Below are 19,309 nucleotides of genomic sequence, written 5' to 3'. Positions count from 1 at the left end.
AAGTGGGGAAGAATCAGAATACAACTATATGGAAAATATGAATGGAAATAATGAAAATAAAATAAATAGAACAGTAAAGATCAAAATAACATTAAAGGAATGTGAAAATATATAGAAATAAATGGAACGTATATACATGTGTATTTACAAGTACATGTATATGATTACATGTATTAATTTTGTGGAAAAGTAGGAGAGGTTGTCATGGAGAAAAATAATGTTTTGCATCAGTTTACATGGCAGTTTTTCTACATTAGAATGGCATTTATTATGACATCAATGGTCTATCATATAAAGAGAGCTAAATCCAGGAGTGTAGTTTCAGTCCAATTAACCTGACCATTGTCTCAGTATATCCAAAACCATCTCAGATTAGTGTTTAAATATCTTTTTATAGAGTTTTATAGAGAATAGTTGTGTATTGTCCTTATCACCATTTAATCTAAACATGACATAAACGTTGATATGTTACAGTTAATGGTAATATGTGTTCTGGTTGTTATTTTTTGTCTTAAAAAATAATATAGGAACAAATCCAATCAGTAAATGATCCTATCTAAGCAATAAACATTTGTACATAATGTTTCTTTCATCTCATCCACGATAGCTATGACGCTATGGGAGCTGTAGGTTTAGAATACACAGTGTTTGTCCTTCAACAGTGTTCTTATTCGAATTGCATGTATAATATATATTATCATTGCAAGTTGCTCGACATAAAGCAGAATGCACAGCTCCTTGATTTTTCCTATTATTGTGCCTCTATAAACTTATTCTTGGTTTCCCCATTAATACCAAATTTGAATTGAGAATGGAAAACACTTGTCTGTTTTGAATATCTTGTAGGATTGTTATTGTTTTCGCATCCTTATTTTCTGTTTGCAAAACACATTTATTGCTTGAATTAACAGGTTTTTGGAATACAATTTGCATATCTCAAAATTTATGAAACCCTCCATCTTGATTGTTTGTTTGTATTTGCACTCCCTTTTGTCTTTTTTTCAGCTGGATATGAACCTGAACGAGGAGAAGCAGCAGCCTCTCAGAGAGAAGGATATAATGATCAAACGAGAGATGGTCGTCCAGTATCTCCACACATCTAAAGCCGTGAGTACTAAAATGAACTGATTATAGGAAGTTCAGTTAGTGGAAAAGGATCTTTTTTAGACAGGGTACATTAGTATACAGCCTCAATTTCATTTGGTATTTGCTTTATTTGTTTGATTTCATGATTCAGTGGACCAAAGATGCTAAAAAGGTAGTTCTTGGTCTCGGAATACGTAACTGAGAATTGGCTTGATATTATGTATTCTTTACTCATTTATAACTCAATACTCCCAAGACACACAAAGCAATAGTTTTCCCACATCTAAATATAAAAGTAATAACATAAAGAGAAAGATGACCAGGACAAAATAACAGAGCGGCACTAATGGTTTAATATTTGCTTAGGTGAATGTTCTTAGTTCTCACTTAATGTGTCTGCTCAGAGATTGTCTTTTTCAATTGCAGTATTGTCCATTAACGATGATATGAAATGCATTTAATATTGAAATACAGATTCAACAATATGACAAATTGCTTTTAGCACTGTGGTCCTACTTGATGCCCTGCTATCTATTGGGTAGTTAATTGTGTCTATTCTTTAGGGCCAAGACAAGAAGGAGGGCTCAAAGTCAGCCATGATCTACATCCAGGAATTAAAATCAGACTACAGAGACACACAACTGCTAAGCTGTCTGGAATCCCTCAGAGTCTCACTCAATAACAACCCCGTCAGGTGACACACATACACATACACACACACACATTCACAAAGAGAAACTACATCCTTCTTTTTTCTCTGTTCCATCAATTAAGTTTATAAGTTAAGAGGAACAACGTGCATCTATTTCCTCTGTTCACTCCGGTTTTGAAGTGGGTTAAACATTGCAGTGAACTTCAGGTCCTTTTCAGTTGAGTTATGCCTAATAGAAAACAAAATTATTAGTTTCCACACAAACACTCAACTCGGCAAGTGGCTAAAAACGTACATTTTTAACTGTAAATCATATTAGTCTGTTGATTTTTGTGCTTTTTTTTCACTTGTAGCTGGGTTCAAAATTTTGGAAATGAGGGGCTGGCCCTGCTGCTGAATCTGCTCCGAAGACTTCAAGAAGACAAGGACGAATATTCGTAAGACTTTCGAGCCACTAAGTGAGCACATGTTTAGTAAATCATTGTTTTTATTTTGCCTTTCGATACTTGTCCCAATTAGAATGATGGGTGTGAAATGTCAACACGAGATCATTCGCTGCCTAAAAGCCTTCATGAATAACAAGGTAAGATTTCTCACCGTTTCAGTAATAAATTACAAAAGTATTTTTCTTTTCTAAATTGAAAAATGTTTAAATGGCGAATTGTGTTTAACTCTAGTTTGATACGTCCACTAGAGGGCAGCAGTGATTCCAGTTTAGCATCTGCGCTCCCTCTTAATAGTGGGATTAGTTCAGAAAGCAGGATTAGTTAAGAGTATTTATGAATAAAACAGTTGATCTGATAATGGTGTAGTGTAATCAATGTCTGTCATCAGACTGTCAACTGACTGCTGACTCTCATAAAGTTTCTGACTTGATTGCCAAAATAAGTAAGAAGTGCAATTTTTTAATGTTCTTGCATGTTTTTAAACAAAATGGAAGTGATGCACTTTCTTGTTTAAAGACTGCGACTTCAGTGCTGCTCATTTTGACTGCTGTAAAATCTTACTCCCCCCTATCTTCCTGTTAGTATGGCCTGAAATCAATGTTGGAGACAAATGAGGGGATTCCTCTGCTGGTCAGAGCCATCAACCCAAGGGTGCCTCATATGATGACGGATGCTGTCAGGCTGCTATCTGCTATCTCCATTTTAGAACAACCTGAAAATCTGTAAGCATTTACTTGAAAGACCGACTGTTTGCTTCACATCTTCCTCAAAACATTCTCGCATTAGCGCATTTTTAGTTATTAACAAATATATATATATGTATATATATATATAGTGTTGCTTCCTATTTGGACAGTTTGATTTCACAGAAGTGTAATTGACTTACAGTTATATTGTGTTGTTTAAGTGTTCCCTTTATTTTTTTGAGCAGTATTTATATAAAGATGTATACTTAAATCTCGCTGTAACACAAGCATTATCAGTTTAATGACTGACCACTGACCTGTGACTTGAACAGCAGCATATTTGTCATTGTAGTCAATTAACACTTCGTTTTCTCTAACTATCATCCCAGCCATGAACGTGTTTTGGAAGCCATCACTGAGGAGGCAGAGAAGCAGGATATTGAGAGGTTTCAGCCTCTTTTGGCTGGCATGAAAATTCATAATAACATCGCTCTTAAGGTAAACACATGTGAAAGATAGTGTTGCCAAATGAATAAAATATTGACACATTTTTAATTTATAGTTATCCTCCAACCAGTTTGAATTTTGATGTTTTCGTATTTTTTTTTCCCCCTTTGGCAGGGTGGCTGCATGCAGCTGATCAATGCCTTAATTAGCCGTGGAGAGGAGTTGGACTTCAGGATTCACATTCGATCCGAATTGCTCAGATTAGGGTTAAGAGACCAGTTGTCGGTAATACAAAAAAGACATTTCTTTTTCTTTCTCCATTTACATGTTCAAAAGCTAAAGTTAATCTAATGTGATTAGTCAATAATCCACAGAATTCTAGAGAAACCTGACACTTGCCCAAGGTATTCTGCAATTGTGTGCAGGATAGCTAGATAAATTGTGAATATCTTACTCCAGTGTGTGTTTGTCAGCTTGAACATCATATTCACATCATGTAAAAATTATTACCAAGCTGTACAAACTCATATTGTATGATTTATTTTTGTTTTTTCAAACATCCTTCTTTTTTTCCAACTTTCCTTTTCAATCTATCCCAACAGGAGGTCCGAACTATTGAAAACGAGGAACTGAGGGTACAACTTAACGTATTTGACGAACAAGCTGAAGATGATTCGGAGGACCTGAAAGCGCGTCTTGATGACATTCGCTTTGAAATGGAATATCCTTCCACTGTAAATTTCCGCCTCTTCTAAACTGCTTAGTCATATTGTTTTGAAAGAAAAATCCACTCCAAATCAAAGCAAGTATGGGCAGTTCTTTACTTACTTTTAATTGCTTGATCTTCGGCTCTTGTCTGCATGCAGAAATATCCTTACGCAAGACACTGAATCCCCAGTCTCTCCCAATGGTCCGGTTGGCGCTTTGCTCGGCAGCACTGCTGCCATAGGTGTGAGTGCTTATGTGAACGGCTGACTGAGGTCCTGTGTAAAGTGCTTTGAAACTGCAAGATGTTGAAAGCACTATGTAATTGGAAACCATAGCACTACTTTTAACTACGCTGCTATTTCTAGTATTGAATAGAAGTTCCATCATCTTTTTTAAACATCAACTGAGGATAGAACTGACAAAGCGTTTGGGATGTTTGGGATGCGTTTGCCTCATTCATTTTGTAGAGGAGGGTTTAGGACACACTCCATCAGGCTAGTTCAGAACCTGTCCCCTACTTCCACGTGTAGCAGTTTGTTCAAATGAGTCGTATGGTTGAACTGTGATTAACCACCTTTGAAAGGTTTTTAGACAACAGTATTCTTGTCACAGTCAGTAACTTGATCTGATATGTATGAATGAGCTTTATCATGGGAAAAAAACTTAATTCTTAATGGTAAATGATATATTCTATCAGCTATCGATGAATGATAGTTGCTGAATATTGAGTAATGTGAGATGAAAGGGTAATAAATTCATGTGGGGGACTGCAGTATTCCAAGTTTGAATTTAAATGACAGTTCGAAGAGAAAAAATGATCACTTTCTAAGTTCTGTCCACATCCTCTTCTTATCTATAGTTTATTTTCCTCCTGCATGTTATTAGTGTGTACCAGTTGTTTTACTCGCCTCATGAATTGTTTATCTGTACAGAATCAATGTCTGCTCAAATGTGATTGCACGTTTACTTTTTGTCAGTCACATTACATTGGTTGTACTGTTGCTGGCTGAAGGAGGTATAAATAGCTGGTGATCTCTTGATCCCCGCAGTGGCCACATTCAAACTTAAACAGTCATGAACAAAATTAAGCCTGAAAAACATCTTTCAAATGTCAGTTACCAATAGATATGTAAATACGCCTACAAATATATTGCAGATATGTCCCTTTATGTATGTGATCCTGATGACAATAGCCATCTTCCCTGACATCATTTTCATTTTTTAACTGGTGATTTTGACATAGATCTTGATAAATGCTGACATATATTTTGGCCTCTTAAGCACTGGAGCTGATTTTGATATGTAGCTACAATTTTCAACACCAGGTGTCTCAGTGGTGCCTTGTAGAACATAAACAGATTTCCTCGATGCATTATTTAAGTATGTTTTCCAGCGGATATTATTACCTTAAGAGTTTATTCACTCTGAGACTTATTGGACTAGGTTTACAAAATAAACCTTAGTCATTTGTGTTGAATCAAGCCTGGTGCGTGCAGTTTTTTTCAATATGTTATGTTGTAATAATTTCGTTCATTTGTGTGGTTTATCTTAATCTGATTTATTTTTGGATTTCATCTCATTTTAAGCCTTAACTACCCTTGCTTGCAATGATGTGAGAGAGGTGTTTGATATTTTGTTCAACACGGTGAAGGACTCCAAGGCTGAAAGTCACTTCTTGTCCCTGATGCAGCACCTCCTGCTGATCCGTAATGATTACTTGGCCAGGTACTGCGAACATGCACACTTTTGGACTTCACACTCCATCCCACTCTCTTGTTGAATGTCAATATTTCTTCAGAAACGTTTCAGATGCTGCAATTACTACTCTTCTATTTCCATACATTTTACTTAAGAAATTAAAAGTCCAACATAATGTTGTGTTTACTTTTCAAGGAGATGACGTCATCTAATCACTGTACCTGAAGAGCAGTAAATCTGGAAGAGTAACTTACGGAAATGTGACATGTCTAAATTTCAGATGTTCTTAAGTTTTTAGCATTCCCGCCATCCAATTTTATTCATTGCTCTTGTAAAGAAATCTATTATCGATTACAACCTGTTGCGGAAAGGTATATGATGTTGCTTACACTGTTTTATTAGACTGTAGAGATCTTAAATCGAATGTCATAGCAGAAGAGACAATGATTTTGACATTCTGTCTGTGTATGGGTTATTTTTTCCTTAAAAAAATAATTCGGATTCCCTTTTTGTAAGCTTCCCCTAAGCGTCTTGTTTGAATTAGGGCTTGCAATTAAAGTGAACACCCAAATTGTTCGCTCTTGATCACTGAACAGATGTGCATATTCCACCTTATCAGAAAGACAAATTCATGCACTTAGTGTGAATTTGAAAAAAAAACTGTTTTTGTAATCACGCAAACATTTTCCTGTGTAATTTGCACTGAAAATTAAAACAACAAATATCGGTATATTTATTTGGCGCCTGCCCAATGTACATGCCGATTTGTGACACAACACGTGTAGACCAGCAGCATGTTACCTGTAATGGATCGTCATTGAAGAGAAAAGATCTTAAAAAAAATCAGCTTTTGCAATTGAATAATTTAATGGAGTTACGCCTCTCATACCAAGTGAAATTTTTGTCATTAATTCACTTGCTCTGACATTTTTCAGTTACACTTTTTCTGACTAACCTGTTATATTCATACATATGTTCACTTAACTATTTATCACGCCATCCCTTTAGTATGTAGTTCTATAAATGAACAAATAACAAATATATGGGACTTCACATTAACAGCCTTTTGAAATTCTAAATGATTGAGCGATACCAGCCCTTATATCACTGTGTAGACAGAAGAATATCTCAAATGCTATACTAAGCCATCTTATACACGCATTAACTTTTGAGCCTGATATAAAGAGAATGATAGCCTCAAAGTTGAAATGCACTCACAAAACACAGACAAATTAACACAAGGGATGTTAGCTGACTTTGATTTTGTTTTTCAGTTTGTTTCTTTCTCAATGTTTTTGTATTAATATTTGAGTAAGTGTGAGAGGAAGAAGTATAGAGCCATTCTGCTATACTTCATATGGTGGGAAACAGTACAAGTGATGAGAAGCACATTCAGTGAGAGACAAGACAGCTTGTTAATGAAGATAAGAAAATATAAGGAACTGTATTTTTGTCTCAAGAAGTCACGAAAGTTTGGTATTTCAGACTCAGACTGTAGGCATTCAGTAATTTTAAGCAGCTAACCTAATGGTCAAAGATATGCACAAGCTTGCTTACACCACTGAATAGCACATGATAATGTAGATTTAAGATATAAAGCACCCTTTGTTTTATGTTTTAATGAATATTATAAAAGAACAACCGACAAGAAATACTAATTTTTTTTCGTCTTTTATTTTTTTACCTGTTTTCTGGCCTATAGAACATTAATTTTGTAGATCAAATGCAGATACCATTATTTTCATCACTCAGTTTTTCGACATTTAGGACACTAGATGTCTCTCTTGCTCCACGGATGAATCTAAGCTCGAAGAAGTAAATTCTGTAAAGTTTAGTGATTGAGTGGGATGTATTGTAGACAAAGAAAGAGAGCATGAATAACAGACAAGGGAGGTGGGAAAACAGAATAAATAACATATTGAGTCTGTGTCTCTGACAGGATCATATGAGGTCAAGGAATAATACACCTCCAGAATTGGATGTTTGTGCTTAATGGTTTGATCACACACGTAATACTGGCCATACTCCAATGCTCGCTGGCAAACAGGTGCACACAATCAATCTTTGTGACAAGAAAGTCAAACTGTCATGGCTACACAAACAGCCATTCTTAGTTGCCAACAACATGACTAACAATGTGTATTCACCTGTTTAGAAAAGAATGTGCGGTCTATCTCGCAATGTTAGCCTAATCTTCAAATCGTGTATAAAATGGAATTAAAATTCGCAATTGCAACATAAGTGTTCCTTCTCCACTAATAAAATCCTTCCTTTTTCTAGACTGCCTCATATTTATGCCAATTTGTTTGTCTGTCTCCTAATCCATCTCATTGTCTACTCTTGTCTCTCACAGGCCTCAGTACTACAAGTTGATAGATGAATGTATTGCACAGATCGTCCTTCATAGGAACGGAGCAGATCCTGACTTTAAGTGCCGTAATTTACGCCTCAATATAGATGGTTTGATAGGTGAGTCATCTGAAAATAACACACAGAGATCTCCTTTGTTCATTTCCAAGTGATTGCATGTGATAGCGTTGCAGTCAATAAACTTGACTTAAAAATGAACATGTTTTGTTGCTGCACCATTACAATAATGTAGCACACAAATCATAAACCAAACAGTATAGTGGCATGTTGTGTATTTGAGTGTACCTTATTGATAATGTATATTAGTATGTGTTGGTTAAGATTCACATATATGTTACTATGGTGCCATCCTGGCCCACAAGATGGCGCCAGTAAGGTTTTTCACCGAATACATGAAATCCATATTGTTACCAATTTTACTAAGCTTCCCGATGATATATTTTACTCTTGAAGAACACGTGAAACAGACCAGACAGATAAAATGCAAGAAGCACTTTTGTGTTTTGAAGTCTCGAGTTTTGGTGCATGTTGTCTTCAAAGCAACACATCAGTGTCATGATATAGATAATACACACCCTTACATAGCTTGGTCAATTTATTTCAAATACATATTCAGCAAACCCACAACCTTATCAGCATACATTTTTATCTGTAGTAAGGTAATATGCTGGATGATGTATTTTTTGGTCCATTACCATTTCATATATTCTGCTTACTTGTGATATGAAGCAGTTGGACTTTGGACTATAACATAAATCCAAAAACTATGACGCTTCTCACTGGGCTTTGTACGGAGTCGACGAGGGCTCCTTACTGGATTTTAAGCATATAGATTTGATTGACTTGAGTAAAATGTATTAGCTGTAAAATACCTGTGGTCTAAACTAAACCGGAGCAGAGTAGAGGTGAAGGCTATGTCCCAAGCGTTCAGTAGTCCTTTATAGTAAGTCTCTGTTGCTCACCACAGGAGGCTCTAATTGCACTGCTTCTAAAAGTGTACTGACACACACACACACAGCCTGGCTGGCCTCCTTTAAGGCTGCCAGAGTTATTATCGGTGGAAAGCAGCCCAATTCTGCCCCGCATGCATTATTTAGTGTTTTTCTTTGAACTCTGAAATTCAGCACAGTTTTTCCCCACATTCAGTCTCCCTTAGTGTTCTCTATTTCGAAGTTTGTCCCATTTATCCCCACCACCATGACAGAAGAATTTCCTCTATATATTATATCCAATAATCATGCAAACTCGGATACAAAGCCGCAATCTGAAATGTATGTCAGTTGGCATATCGTCGCGAGCGCTTCCATTTGGCAAAACTTGTTGTTTTTTTTCCCCCCCCCCTCACACGAGGGATGTCAGTCTGTCAAATCAAATTTCCCATTTTGCGCTGCCTTGATTTATCAATGTATGTATCTAGACAGAAAGTTGCCGTTATAACTCTTTTGAAAGACTTAGTTTCACATCAAGTCACATTCTCTGAATACTTTTTAGGCTTTTCCACATGTTTTATGATTCTTTTCTAATTCAGCTTACTTGATAATATCCCTTCTCTCTTATTCGGTTCATTATTTTTCGCCTGACATTAATCTTCATTTTAATTACCTTTTTCTTTTAATTCCTTCATTCCTTTTTCAGATGCTCAGTAATCCTATGAGCCCTGAACCACCTGTAGACAGTTTCAGTGCTTGCACTGAAACTGCTGGTTAGTCTTCTGCACATGAGAAAATGGTTGGTGGATTGCCATCCATGCTCCTCTGTCTGCAGCACAGTATTTGTTTTATTTATTATAGAAGGATTGGAAAAATAGCCGAATGACAAATTTAATTGTGTGTTAATTCCATCAACTTCTTTATGTCGCTGATTTTTGTTTTCCTTTTGCTTATTCACAGATAACATGGTGGACCAGACAAAGGTGGAGACCAGCGAGGCAAAAGCCATTGAGCTCGAGAAGAAGGTGAAATAATCAAATTGAAGTCGTATTGTAACCCCCACCATCACCGCCCCAACACACTCACGTACTGGGGTTATAATGACATTCACAACACAGTGGCTGGTTGGACATGGCGTGACAAATGAGAAGATGGAGGGACAGAGGGTTACGATTCGAATTAGGAGACATGTCTAGTTGTGACCCACCAGACTATAAAAGGCTTGCAAAAAAAAACATTTTCAACACAAATATAGAAGCATTCGCATCAGGAGGTAAATGCCTTGATTGCAGTGTGCAGCTTCCACATTGTGTTTGTCTCAGTGACAGAATAATTGTAATGCGGGAGCTGAAACTAGCCTTCATTCAGCATCACATAAAGATACACAATCACATGTGGGATTATATCCATCATATGAACTGGTATCCACACAAGTCCACGTTACGCAACTACACCTGGCTTCACTTTCATCTCACACGCACACACACATATACACACACACACGCACACACATCATACTGCTAGTATTGTGTGATGGGGTAATTGCAGGCAGTCTCTTTAGCAGAAATTACAGATGAGACTTGTCAGGATGCTGACAGCACCCATGCAGGGTCTGTGTGCAGATTTGACAGCTATATGTGACTATGTGCTCTTATATTCATTTAGTATTATTACAGAAACCTCTTACAAGTTTCTTTCATAAGAACTTTCATAAGATTCTGATTTAATTTTCTCCTTATTCTACACAACTGTGCATATCCAATCTAAATTTAGGAATCAGACCTCATCATTCATCGTCATGTATCTGTTGCTTGTAATCAAAGCAGGATCAATTTTCATTTTCTATTTGTTACCCAGTTTCCAGCGGTATTTTTCTCTATCAATATATTTGTTTTCTTTCAAAGTTACAGTAAATAGGATAAACAATTCAGGTATGTTTGGCTTGTAGATTATGTAGTTTTGGCATCATGTGTATAGATATTTAGGCAATTAGCCTCATTGTGTAGCAAACTACTTGTGTAACACAATTGTCAACATTGACACAGCCAATTTTCCATGTTGCTTTCCATGAAGCTAAGTGCAGGATCATGGACAGGGCAGACTGTAATTAAATCCCAATGCATCTGTAATGTGTGTCACAATGCTCTGCCTGTTGTGGTGGGAAAGCAAAATTTAGGGCAGCTTAATCAAATCAAAAGTTGCTTTAGTTTTATTAATATTTTGAGATGTTGGAACTCTTGAAAGCAAGTGACTGTAAAAGTTGCGTTAAATTACAACGTGAAGTTATTGAAATTTCACCAAGGTTTTCGAAAGTGGCACATTTTCTGGAAATTGTACAAGTACTCTAATGTCATGAAAGCTTTAGGACTGATGCTCTCTGAAGTGAATTGCATTACTTTATTTTGTAAAAAAAACATCTTCAAACTGTTTTCAAATAATTTGATTCCCATAGTATCTTTTCCATACTACTCTTTATTTCCAAAATCTCTGTATTGTTCATCATTATATTGAAGCATATTTTTAGTCACATAGGTTTGTTTGCGATTAAATCTTAGAAGAGGGTAGATTATTTGTGAGTGGCTTCATGGATATCGTACATCGCTTAATCCTAATTTAAGTAATACTTTTATACATTTTTTTAAAGGTTTACAAAAAATGAAGAGACTTGGCAAGACAAAATCAAGTCAAAACTACTTAGAATCAGTTTGATATTTCAGCATCACAAAAAAAGAGCAATGGTGGAACTATATTTGTATATTTCTGGTATCTTGCCAATTTTCCCTTTACATTAAAAGCCCTTTTATTTTCAAGGATGCAGTAACTGTAAAGACTGACCCTGTTGTCTCCCCTTTATTTGCAAATCAGCTGGATGCAGAGTTGACAGCACGACATGAGTTGCAGGTGGAGCTGAAGAAACTCGAGGGTGACTATGAAACAAAGCTCATGGAACTGAGCCAGGAGAAGGAACAGCTGGCTACTTCTAAACAGACACAAGAAAAGGAGAACCTGGGACTGCATCAACAGCTGAGCTCCCTGCAACAGCAGGTAATTCAAATATCCAACCACTTGTCTGCATGGGTCTTAGTGAATTTTACATTCAAATAAGACACTGATTGGTAATCAATATTCATTTGTTTTCTTGGGTTTTTTTTTTATCTTGAGAAGTAAACTGTGGAAGTTTCCACTGACAGATTTAAAATTGTGAATGAATCTAAAAAAAAAAATAATAAAAAAAAATCGACCCAGGCATTTGCTTAACTTATTTTGATGCTTATATGTATCTATTACATCCTTATATATGTATTCATCATCTATTGGAAAGCTAAAACAATCATCGTGTTATTGTAAAGTCACCAATATGAAAGAAACGAAAACCGATCAAATAATTCAAGACGACATGTTTAATTACTTGGAAGTTTGTGATCATAAACGTCTGCTGATGGGAAAATATGGTGAAAAATTAAAGTATTAGGACATTACTGAATTCTGACACCAAAGAAATACATCCAAAATCTATGCAAACCACAAATAGATCCCTAAAACCTATTAAGCCAACAGCAGCTAGAATAATGTGGATAAGGGTCATAAAAAATTCTAACAAATTCAAAAGCACCCCTGCGAACAAATGTCAAATTCTGAAGAGATTAAAAATAGAATGGAAGAATTGGAGTATAAAAAAAATGACTATCTGCGAAAAAAAAAAGGATGGGTACAAGAGTTATAATTATTTTTAAAACCAAATTCAGTCCAAAACAAAGCCCATGCCAAAAATTATAATCAAAAATATAATAGTTTTAATATCATTAAAAGAAAGAAGTGAAGACAAAGATGTCCTGGGGGGAAAAAAAGCAATTGCTCTTCGAGGGGCATTCGGTGTCTTCTTTGATCGACAGAAGCTGGCAGATTACCAGAGTGCTGTTGTTCACCGCATGGAACGGAGACACACAGCTGTTGCTTTCAGTCATACCATCCCTGTGATTGATTTTTAAAGAATATTAACCACAAAAGCATTCTAATGTGCTGTCAAACTCACTGTTAAGTATTCAAGTCGAGCCTGCAAACTGTCTTAAAAAGTCGCTTTTTTTTTTCCCCCTGGTCGTGCATTTCTTAACCTTCCTTTTTTTAGCCGATGTCCACTCATGTTCGTAAGTTGCTTTAGAGGTTTGGCCGAAATCAAATGTATTTAGAGTCAGACTCTTGTGCAATGTCAGTCAGACAGAGAGTGCTGTGCTGTTGATAGAATGCTATTCTGCTTCTGCAACATTAAATTTCCACTTGCAAATTAAAGCCTGGAATAATGATTTCCTTGAATGATGAAGGGACACTTAGCATAACCAAGTGTCTTAAAATACAGAAGCACATTTCATAGCTAATTACAAAATGTATTTGTATTAAAATGTCCAAATGATTACAATGGGAGGCTTAGGTTTGGTTCAAGACCAGCTGGACTTTACTTCACAGTAACTCCAAAGTTCACAAGTACATAAAGTGTCTGAGAACAGTCTGCCTGTGTACATATTTATGGATAAACACTTGACTATGTCCTTGTGTTGTGTTTGTCAAAGAACTATGGTTTCGGTAAGGCATTTAAGCCAAAGTGACTGATGCCAGACAATCATCCTTTCACCACACAGTTGTCCTAAGTCTCAGTAGCCAGTCATCAAACAGGCTTCTCGCTCTGTGATGATTCACTTTCTCTCTATTTGCCCATCGAAGAGTCCTGCCCATGTAGAACTCTCATTCCACCGTGTGATGCTGTGCCCAACTTTTCTTTTGCTGTCTCACAGAGAAAACTTGCCTTAGAGGCGCTGTATGCCTGCGACTGTCATTTCTTAAAAGTCACAAAACAAGAACATTTGTTCTGCATACAGACACTTCATCATAGACCAACTGTTCATGCAGACGGGGAAAAAAATAGCAAATACCCTTCTGGGAATCTATCATTAGAGATATTCCTAATATAGAAGCCATGGGAGGGGGGCAATAGTGTGTCTTTTTCTGTAATTCACTGTTCCTTCTTTGTTCCACGGCTTCAAAAGGGTCTTTTTCAACATTGACCAGAATTCCTAACCACTCCCGATGAGCAACATGTCACCTTTCATGACACCATAGTTTCCGTGTGAATGTGATATCTTGGTAAAGCCCTTTGTGTGGTCAGTAGACATCAAAACCTCAAAGCACTTGCTGTAACTTGGGCACCCTATTTATATGAATAAGAGTTCAAGAGTTTATTGTCAACACATACAAAACTTCTCAGTAAAACCTAGTCAAACATATTATATGTCTGTTAAACTTCTGTCAAATAGTTTAACAAGATAGAATTTCTTGCTTTTCAGAAAGATGATTCACAGTAGAGATGTTTTCTTAATAAGTTTTATATATGTGGTCGTAATGGTCAACAAATTCAAAAATGTCCTATGCCCTGTTCTCTCATCTATCCTGAAATCCAATTCTCCCAAGGTTTTAATCCCTCTTTGTCCCTCCCTCCATCCCTTTGCTCCCCTCTGTCTTTTAAATCTAATCACTCCGTCGGTACGGGTATGAATTAGAAATAGTAGAATTTGTCAGTGATACAAAACTAATATTAATTCATAGAGTTTATACTAAACAGTACATGATTATATAATAATGTTATTGCATGTGCAATGAAAGTAAACATCATGTTGAGTTAATTTTTAGGTTTATTTGGGATGGGGGGGCATATAGACACACAAATTCTATCATTAAGGATTATTTCTTGTCATGAAAGTTCAATCTGGGCATTTTGATATCCTGTAATAGGAGAAGTGTTTTCCTAGTTTCATGGCGGTGGGACAGTGTTTTGCGCTCCCTTGCTACCATTTTCCGACAGCAGTATTTATGCAGCAAATTGAAAAGAAAGAGCAAAAACCAAATATGACACATCTCTTTGTACAGAGCTGTAAACAACATAATACTTGCCTGTAAAAACAACATATTTTTAGTATAATCAAGATGTGTGCTAATAAATCTGACGCCCTTAAAAGCAAAAACAGCAAAAGAAAATTCTGCATGAGAGATTGCATAACATCATACTGACAGCATCTCCTTAAATATAATTCAAACAACTAATTCCCTGGGTGCAGGCGGTTTATTTTTCAGCATCAGGGGTTAAGGACTAAACACAAACAGGAGTTACAACTTATGTTGAATTAACAATCATGTTGCATGAAATTTTCCCAAGGATGTGGCTCAGACACCACAGTGATAATATATTTACTAAGTTTTTCAGTGGGTTGGGAATCCATAATCATGATGTGGACATCTAACTAAATTATTATTTCCGCCCGAGTCAAGGAAGTATATTGAGTTTCATCAAACAGTGTTTTAATGACTGACATCTGGTAAATTTGCGCAAATTTAATTGTGTATCATTGCCAAAATGAAATAAGGTTGTATACAATTATTTTTATAGGTCAAGCAGTCTGGGTAATAAAGATGGCATAATTATTGAATCATGCACTCGTTCAATATTAGGGTGTAAAGATTTTCCCACCTCATTAATCACAGAAACGTATTTCCTTCGATGTAGATTGAACACCTTTCTAAAGACCTGGAAGAGGCAAAGGCCAAAGTTGTCACGGTAACCGTTCCTGTGCCAGCGACCGGTGTGCCCCCTGCACCACCTCTGCATCCCACTCGTGGCCAGAATGGAAGCGTGCCCTGTCCGCCTCCACCCCCACCACTGCCAGGCCATGCAGCCATGCCATCTCCTCCACCGCCACCGCCTTTACCGGGACAAGCGGGTATTGTTCCTCCTCCTCCTCCTCCACCTCCCCCTCTGCCAGGTGTACCTGGACCGCCACCACCACCACCCCCACCGGGCATGGCTGGACCTCCACCTCCTCCTCCCCTCCCTGGAATGGGACCTCCTCCACCACCACCACCGCCACCTGGGGGTCCAGGCATTCCTCCTCCACCACCAGGCCCAGGTTTGCCACCACCTCCACCATTTGGCATGGGTGGCTGGGGTACGATGGCACCACCGCCTTTGCCTTTTGGCCTCCAGCAGAAGAAAGAGTACAAGCCAGAAGTCCAGTTAAAGAGAGCCAACTGGAGTAAGGTCAGTTGTTAGAAGACTGTAATTTCAAAAGTAGTAAATCAGATTCCCAAAACACTGGAAGAGGATGCAGGAACCTTGATGGGTTTTAAAGCTAGAATACATGCCATTATAAATTATTGCGATTTTGGACATGAAACAGAGACTGTTAACATATGGTTGCTTAATTTGATATTAATCAAATGGAGGAGGAAGCCTCAGTCAGACACTTCTTCTCCTTCTGGCTTCTCCCTGATTAGGGGTCGCCACAGCAGATCACCTGTTTTCCACCTTGCCCTAGCCTGTGTATCGTCTTCTGTCACGCCGACTACCTCCATGCCCTCCCTCACCTCATCCACCAGGCTCCTTTGGTCTTCCCCCTTTTCCTCTTGCCTCTCTAACATCCATCTACCATTACACCCACTCTCACTCCTGTTCTTGTGCCCAAACCATCTCAATCAGACCTCTCTGACTTTGTCTCCAAGATGTCTAATCTGCACCCTGATGCTATCCATCCTTGTCACCCCACCCCCTCAAAAAAAAAAAAAAAAAAAAAAAAAAGTGAACACCTCCAGCTCTGCATCCTGTCTTCTGGTCAGAGCAGCTGTCTGTAAGCTGCACAGAAGGGCTGTTCTTACTGCTGTCTTGTAAATCTTTCCCTTCGCTCTTCTGTCACTGATAAACCGAAGCCCTGACACTCTCCTACCTCAGCTCCGCCCTGCCTGTACTTGTTTCTTCACCTTTTTTTTTTTTTTTTTTCAAACTCCCCATTTCTCTGGATGGTTGACCCTAAATAAATAACTAAACTCTAGCACCTTCCTCACCTCCTTTCACCGCAGCCTCACCGTTCCACCTGGCTTCCTTCATTTACATACATGCTTCCTTCTCTCGCTAAAGATCATAATGTCATCTGCAAACATTGTTGTCCAACCCTCAGCCCGACACATCAATGTAAATTGTGTGAAATACTTTAGAGATAGAGCTTTAAGTAACGTTCTGACCTAAAGCGACATGGTTGCAAAAGTGTTTCTCATGAGTATGCGTTTTATGTTTTTCTCCTCCCTCTCATCTGTGATGGTTAAAACATCAAAACGGCCCTCTGTCTTTCTTTTGCCTAAAGCTACTGTTTAATGGCTTTCACAGTCTCTCTCTCTCTCTCTGTCTCTCTCTACGTCTCTCTGTCTCTGTCTTTTCCTCCCTTGGTCTGTTGTGTTTGACGAGGATGTCACAGAAATTGCTTTTTAATAAGCCTCCTTCTTTTAACTGCACCACTGAAAGATAATTAAATTGCAGCTAGAAAGGACAGTATTCTTTTGTAATTTAAATTAACTTTTTCCGAGCTTGGTCTCAACCTCTTTTTATGTGCTCTCTTGCTTCCTTTTGCTCTCGTTCAGTTCATCCCCATATCACATTTCCTTTTCTCGCTCTGTCTTTCTCCATCCCTGACGCCCTTCCCCGAGGCTTTGTCCATAATAAATGCTCGGTATCTGTAAATTTACGATCGGTGCATTCTCACTCGTTTTATTTTACTTTTCTCCGTTCCTTTCATGAGAATCATCAAAAAGTTATGAAGAAACACATAGATTTGTGACTGAAAAGGAGAGTGAGACTTAGATATGTTTGGTACAGAAAGACGTCTTTGCTTAAGTGGGAATAAAATAGGTAAAAAAGGGGAAAAGTAGAATCCTCTGTATTTCTTTGAGTTTCTCAGTGAAGCTCAAGCAGCTTTCTGGTGGAGATGGCGTCCAAAGATTAGGGGAAACGGGTGCTTGTTTTCTCCTTTTTCTCATTTTTGTGCATTATTTCTCATACCCTTTGTCCTTATATCTGCCAAAGGCCTCACACGGCTTTAACAGTATAACTCCTCTTTCTGCGACCGCTAATCGATCATAAATCGCAGAAGTATTATATTTGTATTAATTTCGATATACATAGAAGGAAAAAATGAGACAACAGAATATTGTAGCAGCAATCAAGAAAAATGAATGCACATGTTTTAAACATCTGAATCAATAAAAACAGTGTGGCTCTTGGATCATAGGTTAGTACTTTATTCTAAAAAGCATTTGAATTTGTTTAGAGTCAAGATAATGTATTCATTATCCATACAGCTGAACTTTCAGAAATTCACAGGGGAGCGAGAGCAAATCCAAGCTGTCACAGGGTGGTGGATAAACGCTGGACAGTTTGCCAGTCAATCACAGGGCTACATACATACATGCTCTTGGATTGACAGCAATGGGCATTTTAGAGTCTTAATTAACCTACAGCTGATACACAGAAAGGCCAAGCCACCAAGTATTTGGAATAAAATGCGATTTATGTAGTCATCATGATAAAACAACCCAAATTAGAGCGGAGTTTACAAAACTAAATGCCTGGATGTCTGGTATAGATAGTTTATTATAGTTATACCATCTTATATGTCTTTGACACAAACGTAACTCGTCTCTCCTTTCCTATTTGGTCATTCCATCTCACTTACTGCTTTGCACACTGTTGATGGGCGTGTACTTTTTTTTTTGAATTCCTCAATCGATTCATCTGTTTATTTTTAGATTGGACCTGAAGACCTGACTAAGGACAGCTTCTGGACCGCGGCGAAAGAAGAGAAATTTGAATGCGTTGAGCTCTTTGCCAAACTCACCTTGGCCTTTTCATCCCAGACAAAGAGTGAGTGATTAGCTTGCGTGATATTACTACTGCTGTTATCATCTGGGTTCTTTTATAATGAGCAATATCGTTCTTTGCCGCTCACCTCTCCCATATCTCTCCCCTCTCTCTCCATGACTCAACGCCCATTATAATCCTCCTGCTCTGCTTCCATCAGCCACTAAAGGTACGAATATTATGCACACACACCCATTTAGTTCTCTTTCACACGCCTTCTCTGGCCTTTCTTGCCCTTTTATCCCATCTGCTCGGAAGACTCGGTGCACATTTACATTATTCAGCAACACTGTGTCAAAATAGCATCCCAATAAGTTCATGAATAAACCACCCACACCTGTATCTTTTGGTCATATCTTCTCAGCGTGCCCCTGACTTTTGCAGCGCGGGAGCGTTCACTCTCAGATTAGATGAGGTTTTTGGGGACGGAGGGAAAGACAGACAAAAGGGGGAAGGAAAGATAAGGTCACTGATGTCCTCTGACTAGCCACCTGCTGTCCTGGCACAAAGCACGGACACAGAGGCACACGCACACCTGTCCGCTCCTATCACCTTGTCCC

At 37.8% G+C, this 19,309-nt stretch overlaps 1 protein-coding gene across 1 annotated transcript in view; it reads left to right on the top strand.

Moving 5' to 3' along the window:
* LOC147227642 (protein diaphanous homolog 1-like) overlaps positions 1-19,075 on the top strand; it is a 33,462-nt gene extending 14,387 nt beyond the window's left edge. The window contains exons 4-18 of the mRNA XM_086157870.1: positions 1,006-1,107; positions 1,650-1,780; positions 2,092-2,175; positions 2,258-2,321; positions 2,767-2,906; positions 3,260-3,368; positions 3,492-3,602; positions 3,920-4,037; positions 5,633-5,750; positions 8,077-8,192; positions 9,983-10,047; positions 11,888-12,067; positions 15,573-16,103; positions 18,638-18,752; positions 18,919-19,075. Coding sequence (XP_086013996.1) covers positions 1,006-1,107; positions 1,650-1,780; positions 2,092-2,175; positions 2,258-2,321; positions 2,767-2,906; positions 3,260-3,368; positions 3,492-3,602; positions 3,920-4,037; positions 5,633-5,750; positions 8,077-8,192; positions 9,983-10,047; positions 11,888-12,067; positions 15,573-16,103; positions 18,638-18,752; positions 18,919-19,052 — 2,118 coding nt within the window. The 3' untranslated portion in view covers positions 19,053-19,075. The remainder of the gene's footprint in view (positions 1-1,005; positions 1,108-1,649; positions 1,781-2,091; positions 2,176-2,257; positions 2,322-2,766; positions 2,907-3,259; positions 3,369-3,491; positions 3,603-3,919; positions 4,038-5,632; positions 5,751-8,076; positions 8,193-9,982; positions 10,048-11,887; positions 12,068-15,572; positions 16,104-18,637; positions 18,753-18,918) is intronic.
* Positions 19,076-19,309: the final 234 nt, after the last annotated feature.

This window comes from Fistularia commersonii, chromosome 13 (genome assembly GCF_037954325.1).
Source record: "Fistularia commersonii isolate RoL2024-O1a breed Wild chromosome 13, RoL_Fcom_v1.0, whole genome shotgun sequence".
Classification (NCBI taxonomy): domain Eukaryota; kingdom Metazoa; phylum Chordata; class Actinopteri; order Syngnathiformes; family Fistulariidae; genus Fistularia; species Fistularia commersonii.
Note: the sequence above shows the minus strand (reverse complement) of the source record. Positions and strands in the feature narration are given on the sequence as shown.